Below are 10,000 nucleotides of genomic sequence, written 5' to 3' on the forward strand. Positions count from 1 at the left end.
CCTTTCTCCCTCTCCACCACCAACTCCACCCTTTCTCCCTCTCCACCACCAACCTCATCCTTTCTCCCTCTCCACCACCAGCCTCATCCTTTCTCCCTCTCCACCACCAACTCCACCCTTTCTCCCTCTCCACCACCATCCTCATCCTTTCTCCCTCTCCACCACCAGCCTCATCCTTTCTCCCTCTCCACCACCATCCTCATCCTTTCTCCCTCTCCACCACCAACTCCACCCTTTCTCCCTCTCCACCACCATCCTCGTCCTTTCTCCCTCTCCACCACCAACTCCACCCTTTCTCCCTCTCCACCACCATCCTCGTCCTTTCTCCCTCTCCACCACCAACTCCACCCTTTCTCCCTCTCCACCACCATCCTCGTCCTTTCTCCCTCTCCACCAGCAACTCCACCCTTTCTCCCTCTCCACTACCATCCTCATCCTTTCTCCCTCTCCACCACCAACCTCATCCTTTCTCCCTCTCCACCACCAACCTCATCCTTTCTCCCTCTCCACCACCATCCTCATCCTTTCTCCCTCTCCACCACCATCCTCATCCTTTCTCCCTCTCCACCACCAACTCCACCCTTTCTCCCTCTCCACCACCAACTCCACCCTTTCTCCCTCTCCACCACCAACTCCACCCTTTCTCCCTCTCCACCACCAACTCCACCCTTTCTCCCTCTCCACCACCAACTCCACCCTTTGTCCCACTCCACCACCAACTCCACCCTTTCTCCCTCTCCACCACCAACTCCACCCTTTCTCCCTCTCCACCACCAACTCCACCCTTTCTCCCTCTCCACCACCAACTCCACCCTTTCTCCCACTCCACCACCAACTCCACCCTTTCTCCCTCTCCACCACCAACTCCACCCTTTGTCCCACTCCACCACCAACTCCACCCTTTCTCCCTCTCCACCACCAACTCCACCCTTTCTCCCTCTCCACCACCAACTCCACCCTTTCTCCCTCTCCACCACCAACTCCACCCTTTCTCCCTCTCCACCACCAACCTCATCCTTTCTCCCTCTCCACCACCAACTCCACCCTTTGTCCCTCTCCACCACCAACCTCACCCTTTCTCCCTCTCCACCACCAACTCCACCCTTTCTCCCTCTCCACCACCAACTCCACCCTTTGTCCCTCTCCACCACCAACTCCACCCTTTCTCCCACTCCACCACCAACTCCACCCTTTCTCCCTCTCCACCACCAACTCCACCCTCTGTCCCTCTCCACCACCAACTCCATCCTTTCTCCCTCTCCACCACCAACTCCACCCTTTCTCCCACTCCACCACCAACTCCACCCTTTCTCCCACTCCACCACCAACTCCACCCTTTCTCCCACTCCACCACCAACTCCACCCTTTCTCCCTCTCCACCACCAACTCCACCCTCTGTCCCTCTCCACCACCAACTCCACCCTTTCTCCCTCTCCACCACCAACTCCACCCTTTGTCCCACTCCACCACCAACTCCACCCTTTCTCCCACTCCACCACCAACTCCACCCTTTCTCCCTCTCCACCACCAACTCCACCCTTCTGTCCCTCTCCACCACCAACTCCACCCTTTCTCCCTCTCCACCACCAACTCCACCCTTTCTCCCTCTCCACCACCAACTCCACCCTTTGTCCCACTCCACCACCAACTCCACCCTTTCTCCCACTCCACCACCAACTCCACCCTTTCTCCCTCTCCACCACCAACTCCACCCTTTGTCCCTCTCCACCACCAACTCCACCCTTTCTCCCTCTCCACCACCAACTCCACCCTCTGTCCCTCTCCACCACCAACTCCACCCTTTGTCCCACTCCACCACCAACTCCACCCTTTCTCCCACTCCACCACCAACTCCACCCTTTGTCCCACTCCACCACCAACTCCACCCTTTCTCCCACTCCACCACCAACTCCACCCTTTCTCCCTCTCCACCACCAACTCCACCCTCTGTCCCTCTCCACCACCAACTCCACCCTTTCTCCCTCTCCACCACCAACTCCACCCTTTTCTCCCTCTCCACCACCAACTCCACCCTTTGTCCCACTCCACCACCAACTCCACCCTTTCTCCCTCTCCACCACCAACTCCACCCTTTGTCCCTCTCCACCACCAACTCCACCCTTTGTCCCACTCCACCACCAACCTCCATCCCTTTCTCCCACTCCACCACCAACTCCACCCTTTGTCCCACTCCACCACCAACTCCACCCTTTGTCCCACTCACCACCAACTCACCCTTTCTCCCACTCCACCACCAACTCAACCCTTTCTCCCCTCTCCACTACCAACTCACCCTTTGTCCTCTCCACCTCTCAACTCCCTTTCTCCACTCTCACCACCAACCTCAACCCTTTGCTCCCACTCCACCACCAACTTCCACCCTTTCTTCCCCTCCAACCAACAACTCCACCCATTTCTCCCACTCCACCCCAAACTCCACCCTTTGCTCCCTCTTCCACCCACCAACTCCACCCCTTCTCCCTCTCTCAACACCAACTCCACCCTTTGTCCCTCTCCACACCAACATCCACCCTTTCTCCCTCTCCACCCACCAACTCCACCCTTGCTCCACTCCACCACCAACCTCCACCTTTGTCCCCACCTCACACCAACTCCACCCTTTCTCCCTCTCCACCACCAACTCCACCCTTTGTCCCCACTCCACCACCAACTCACCCTTTATCCCACTCCACCCCCAACTCCACCCTTTATCCCACTCCACCACCAACTCCACCCTCTGTCCCTCTCCACCACCAACTCCACCCTTTATCCCACTCCACCACCAACTCCACCCTTTCTCCCTCTCCACCACCAACTCCACCCTTTGTCCCTCTACACCACCAACTCCACCCTTTATCCCACTCCACCACCAACTCCACCCTTTGTCCCTCTCCACCACCAACTCCACCCTTTCTCCCTCTCCACCACCAACTCCACCCTTTATCCCACTCCACCACCAACACCACCCTTTGTCCCTCTCCACCACCAACTCCACCCTTTCTCCCTCTCCACCACCAACTCCACCCTTTCTCCCTCTCCACCTGCAACTCCACCCTTTGTCCCACTCCACCACCAACTCCACCCTTTGTCCCACTCCACCTACTTACCCGAGAACACAGGAGCCAGTTTGGGGAAGAGCAGAGCCGGACCGAGGCTGACGTACTGACCGAGGGCGAGCTCCATGAAGAAGATCGGGAGGCCAGAGAACAGCAGCATGATTGTGTACGGAATGAGGAAGGCGGCTGGAAAAAGAGTCAGAAAGGAATGGTCAATAAATGGCGTGACAGAGAGAACTGGTCGATGAGGAAATGAACATAGCGTTGATAGATTGCAATACAGGGAATTAATTGATGTCGCGTGAGGAAGGCCAGGGATGAAAAGAGAATGAGGAAGAAATGGCCAATGAATGGCTTGGCAGAAAGAGCTAGTCGACGAGTTGATGGTTTGGAATGAGGAGAAAACGAGAGAACTGGCTAATCGTTTATATTAAAGAGAGAGACTTGGTTTGGGGTGAGGAAAGCCGCTGGACACAATGGGAGAGAAATGGCCAATGGATGACAGGAGCGAGAAGATTGAGTAAATGGTTTGGGATATGAAGAGAACGAGAGAATTGGCTGACAGATTGTTTTACAGAGAAATAATTGATATCGGGTGAGGCAAGAAACTTACAACAGAATGAGAGAAAAATGGTCAATAAATGACATGATAGAGAAAATTATGCGATGAGTATTTGGCATTGGATGAGGAAGAGATAAGGATAGAATGATGAGAAGGATTTTTACATTCTGCGTTTCTACTGCTAGTCTCTTTCTGCCTCCATCTTCATATCTTTCGACTATGCACGTGCATTGTCTATAATAAATATACTGGACACCGTCATGTGTGCGCATGCTGCTATGAAATAAATGTAACTGATATTTTTTGAAGTCGGAATTGTCTTTCTCCCCATGCCAGAGGTTGAATAATCATATGTCTATAAACATGGAAATAATCCAAGATAAATGCAGGTAGCTCTCTCTGCCTCCGCTGTCTATCTATCTATCTGTGTTTGTCAGTCCTAATCTTTCTCATGCAATGTGAATTCCTATGGCTAATTGGGTGTCTTGAATGTCTTTCAAATCAAAATCAAAATAATCCTTGCGATACATCTTTAAAATAAAGAAAAGTAAAAACTAATCTTCAACGCTATTTTAATCACGTCCATGTTGTTTTCGAGAACGGCGACATTTGCACATAACGAACACGCAGGGGATAACACATACACAATAACAGCTCATATATTAAACCCGCTCAAGGCCAGGCATTGTCTATAGAAAGAACATGGTCACCTCTAAGGTCATGAAATGCTACGTCACTTATCCAGAAGTGTCCTCGAGTCATTGCACCATATGTATTCAAGCTCATTTCTGTTCACTCACAAGCATGTTACGTCATCACTGACAATCATTATGAAAAGGTATGCGGTAAATTACGAGGAGGATATGTGTCTGACAAAGTTATACGTATTAAGAATATTACGTAAAACGGATTAAATGCTTACACATAATTCTGATCTGTGTTTTTTTTTTTTTTCTTTTCTTTCCTTTTTACAATGGGTGTATTTTTAATTTGTATTCCAGTGCATTACGGTGTCCTGTTTCTTTTTCCAATCACGTTTCTAACCATGTGTATGTTTCGAGGCGTGCTGTCTGGGGAAATTCAGGTTATTCAGTGTTAGTGTTTAATATTTCACTTGCGTTCCTGTGTTTCAAAAAGGAACATGGCAGAATGGTTTCCAGGTGGTATAAGTTCCTGACTCTTTAGAAACACACACACGCAAAAACAGTAAAACACTCACAAACAGTAAAACACACACGTACAGTAAAACACACACGTACAGTAAAACACACACACACACATGCGCGCGCGCGCAAAAAAACAGTAAAACACATACACGCGCGCGCGCGCACACACGCACGCACACGCACACGCGCACACGCACACGCACACACATATACATATACGAGGGATACTCATTAAAGATCTCTCCTGACCTACTTCCCATGGAAGTACAGGAATAAAACGCCGTACGGTTATTAGTCTTTCTCTATATAGGTCCCACCAAGAGTGACACACTTTTCCCAGCATTCCATGCACCGTAGAAGTCCGCAAGTTGCATTTGAAGCTATAAAGTGACATTAGAAATCAGAGTCTCATCATCATAGAAGGAAAGAGGTGAAAGTCAGATGGTGCAAAGTCAGGAGAATAAGGAGGATGAGGAAGGATGTCGTAGCCACAGGACCATGCTTTCATCTGGGCAATGTGAGAGTTGTGAACAGGGTGTTATCTTGTAGGAGGTGAACATTTTTCATCACCATTCTGCGCCTCTTCCTTTTGATAGTCTCCCGAAATTTCTGTAGCTAGGAAGCCTAGTAAGCTCCTGTAATTGTAGTACCTTTTACCTTGAAATCCATCATCATTACTCTGGTCCCAAAAGACTGTGAGCATGAGCTTTCATACCTAAGGGTGACATGTACCTTTTTTTTATTTTTTTTTTAGGGGGGGGGGGGTGAGTTAGAGTCTTTCCATTATTTTGACTGGGCCTTGGAATAATGGACTCATTCCTGCTTCTAGAAAGTCTTGAGTAGCCTAGGAACCCATCAAGCAGACAACTTTTGCTTATGGAGATGGTCATGAATGATTTTGTCCACAGACCAAACACTAATCTTGACATCTTGGGCTAGCTGACGAACAGTAATATGGCGCTCTTCCAAAATGGCAGTCTCCTCTTGCTGGATGCTTTCCTCATCAATGCCAGACTAAGGCAGCCCCGGGATTAGGAGCCGTTTCCACAGATCTCCGACCGTACCAGAAATGGCAATGCCAGTGTTTAACATCATATGATGTGGCATCCTCCCCATAAGTTTCTTTTTTTCCTCGAAGGTCTCTTGTGGTGTGCAGTCATTCAAGTATAAAAACCTGACCACTGCTAGATACTCCACGGTTCCATTTTTACACGTTACTGTATCTTCACCACTGTAACAGAAAACAAATTATGAGTTATGAATTGGAAATTAACACATGACCTATAGAGATGTGCATCATTATTATTCAGCCTCATCGGATAGGCATTAGTTATTCAGGAGAAATCTTTAACATATATATACACACACACATATATATATATATATATATATATATATATATATACGCACATATATATACACATGGATATATATGTGTGTGTGTGTACATATATATGTATATATATACACACATATATGTATACATACATATGCATATATATACATCTATAAATATGTATATACGCATACATGTATATATATATAAATATATATCTATATGTATATATACATACACACACAAATATATACATATGCACACATAAAAATATATACACATGTATATATATGTATATATGTATGTCTATACAGGGTTTATATAAGTAAGGTCTCGTTACTGCGCTACTCAAATTCGTCCGTCCCGCGCATGGAGCCCTATCAAGCGAGGTGTCCGACAAGATTGTGTGATGTCACCTGACTTCAGTTTATTCTTCACGTTATCCTGCGAGATATTGAAGATCGTCATGAGGAAATAATTATCAATGGTTGCAAGATCAACAACCTTCGTTATGAAGATGATACAGTTCTTATGGCCACATCTGTAAATGACCTCCCAAAACATTTTGATGCCATTCTGGAAACTATCGAACATCTTGGCCTCCATGTCAATAGCAAGTAAACAAAATGCATGGTGGTATCTAAGTCAGTGGTTCCATCAACTTGTCCATTGAAACAAGGGGAAACAGAAATCCAACAGGTCTCTTTCAATTATCTAGGAGCTCTTGTCACCTCAGCTGCTTGTTGTATGGTCTACTTTCTTATACGGAGTCCTGGACACTGATAGCTGAAACCTAGCACAATATAAAGGCTGCAGAAATGTGGTTCTACCGCAGGATAGTGCGAACCCATTACACTCACCGAGTGTCCAGTGAGGAAATCCTCGGAAAGGTTGGACATGGACAGCTTTTAGAATTGATCCATGTACACAACTCAAATTCCTATATATTTGTGTGTATATATGTATACAGAGTCCTTGCAACTGTACCTCATGATTTGGTGAAGAGACTTACAAAAAGCATCAAGACGAGGCACTGGTTAGTGTCCAGGTTTCGCTTCGATAGCGCAAAACGGGCAGTATCAAGGCCTTGAAGACACGTAGCTTGGTCCTTCTGCACAGGTACCGACATCGCCAAATGCTCTTGTTGATCGAGTTCATGAGTCCTGCTACGAGATTAGGCTGTCTACCGACTTCTTGGTCTTAAAGCCTAGAGGTATGGACTACACAACCAAGGTATGCAAAGCTCTCTGTGACTTCAATCTGCTCATCCCAAGCATGGATGACTGAACAGGTCTCCCTAACAGGCCCCCAAAGTCCTGAATCTTGGTCTTGGTCCAGGAGACCTCTAGGCCCAAGGGCTTCGCCTCATTGCTAAATACATCAAGAGACTCTACCAGTGATTCCAGAGACTCAGATAGGATAGCAACATTATCGGGATAGTCAAGGTCTGAGACCTTGATATTGCCCAGTGTTGCTCCACACTGACTTTGGATAGTAGCTCTGCCCATTATCCAAGGACACAGCCTTGCTTCACCCCTGAATTAACAGGGAAGAAGTTCAACAGGCCCCCACCACACTTTACAGCACTTTCAGCACCGGTATATAGGCTTGCTGTTTGGCCAATGTTCCGTGTCGGAAGTCCCCTAAGTCTCAGAATCTCCTATATTGATTCTCAATGCACCTACTTGCCAGGAATGAATCCAGATTGCTCCAGTCTCTGGTGCCTTAGTAGGTGGTCGTAGATCCATTTCAGAAGAATGTGGGTGAAAACCTTGCCTAGTATACTGAGCAGTGTAATGCCACAGTAGTTGCTACAGTCCCAACGATCCCTTTCCCCATACCCCTCAACAGGTCAGGAGGAATGGAACCAGATGGCAGTCAAGATTGCATGCAAGCCCTGTGCCATAGGTTCACCCCCAACCTTTAGCAGTTCAACAAGGATATCACATATGCCTGCGGCTTTCCCACACTTCAGCATGTAAATCGCCATCCTAGCCTCAGTTAGGGTAGGAGGTTCCTCACTGATGGATGGGTCCGGCACAGGTATTGTGATACTACTTGCATCAAAGCTAACTGTTGGAGCGTCTACCTGGTACAGCTGCTCAAAATACTCAGCCCAATGTTTACAAACACCAACATGATCTGAGATGAATTGTCCATCCACTGAGTGGACCGCAGTCATCTGCGAGGAGGGCTTAGAGTTCAATTTTCTCAGGACTTGGTAGGCAGGCTGAAGGTCCTTTACTAAGAAATGGCCTTCAACCTCCTCTGTAAGATTCCTGATAAACTATTCCTTACCCCTTCTCAGGCCACTGGATGGACAACGAGTTTTGAAGTGGACCCGTAGGATAGCTACTACCAGTCTATGGTCAGTGCCACAGAACTCGGCACTCCGGAAAACCCTGCAATTCTGGAGGATCCTCCATCAAGGGCTGACAAGAATGTGGTCGATCTTCTTGCTTACAGTACCCGTATCACTGTACTATGTCCAGGGATGTGGAATGGAGTACTGATGCCAGGAGCCAGAAATCCTCATTCTCTGGGACCTAGCAAAGCCCCGGAGAAGGAGGCTGTTTTCGCTGCTGGAATCAGCTTCCAAGCCATGGGGGCCGACAGACATCTCTTAACCAGCACAATCATAGCCGGATACCACATTGAAATCACCCAGAACAATGCGAATGTCTCACCGGGGGCAATTGTCTGCCATGGATGTGATAAGAGACATAAAGCCAAAAGCATGCTTTAGACTCCGTGCCATAATACGCTGACCAACCAATGTTACCTCAAATACCGAGGGTTGAAGTCAGCTGGAGATGGCTATGGCTACTCCCTGGAGGTGATGACCATTGCCTGACCATTAGTAGGTGTACCCTCCCATATGATCGTGCCACGGCCAGGTCTTCTCACCTGCAAGAGGGCAGTCACCTCAGTTCCCTCGGAAGCAGAGGTTACTGCTCGTCCTGCCGCAAAGACTGGATGTTCCAAGCGCTTACCCAGATAGCTCATTTGAAGTTAAGCCTCGGGTGGTCACTCCGGGTGGACGCCACCTCTGCCACCCCCACCGACACTGCACCAGATAGGGGGTCGGCAGGCTTATGGGCCCTACGGTTGACACCTGCCAGGGCGCAGGTAGAATGAGTAACTCTTGTTCCCATCCTGCACCCCAACTTTTGCCCTGCTTTGCTGGATGGGAGGGACAGCACCCCTCCCCCCAGCATATCCATTTATTCTGGTCGCTGCTGGTGAGTTATCTGGGGGGAGGAGAACTGGCAAGGCCCACATCCCCCGAGTTGCCCAGTAACCCCAAGGTGGCTGAGGGGCAGGAGTTGGTACGCGGCCAGGGCATGTCCATGGCTCAGTACCTCTGGGACCTCCTGCTGCTCTGAGGTCCCCCACAGTTTAGCCAGGGACCGCAAGGTGCCCAGTTTCCCAGAGTGGCCACGAGGAAGGCACTGCAGAAGTCTCAATGACAGAGAGGCTGTGAATTGGCAGGGTTGGCTTATGCAGAGCTGCTTCCTTTTTCGCACAAGGCTAGCCAGTGGTGGCAGCTGCAAGCAAAAATTATGCAAACACTTAACACTATCTAAGCTACCACACCATCGCTTCACATCACCCTGAGCAAGAAGCACCCACTCACCTGTTACTTGCAAAATCCAGGATCGCCAACTCAGGCCATATGGGCACCTAGCTCGTTTCTCTGTGGATCACCCTGCCCATCAGGTAGTCTCTCTGCGAGACAATCCTGGGTGGAGGTCATGGCTTGGGCAGCTCGACGAGACTTGTCGCAAGGAGTTAGAGATGGGCCGAGGGCCTCCCTGGAGACTCGCCACCTCAATAAATATATACATATATATATATATTGATACACCCATGTGTGTGT

The 10,000-nt window shown here is 48.8% G+C and overlaps 1 protein-coding gene across 2 annotated transcripts in view; it reads right to left on the reverse strand.

Moving 5' to 3' along the window:
- LOC125037267 (sodium- and chloride-dependent betaine transporter-like) overlaps nt 1–10,000 on the reverse strand; it is a 37,510-nt gene that overhangs the window by 15,113 nt on the left and 12,397 nt on the right. For both annotated transcript variants that reach the window (XM_047630325.1, XM_047630326.1), the window contains exon 3: nt 3,108–3,242. In XM_047630325.1, coding sequence (XP_047486281.1) covers nt 3,108–3,242 — 135 coding nt within the window. The remainder of the gene's footprint in view (nt 1–3,107; nt 3,243–10,000) is intronic.

The sequence above is a fragment of the Penaeus chinensis genome, chromosome 23, assembly GCF_019202785.1.
Source record: "Penaeus chinensis breed Huanghai No. 1 chromosome 23, ASM1920278v2, whole genome shotgun sequence".
NCBI lineage: Eukaryota > Metazoa > Arthropoda > Malacostraca > Decapoda > Penaeidae > Penaeus > Penaeus chinensis.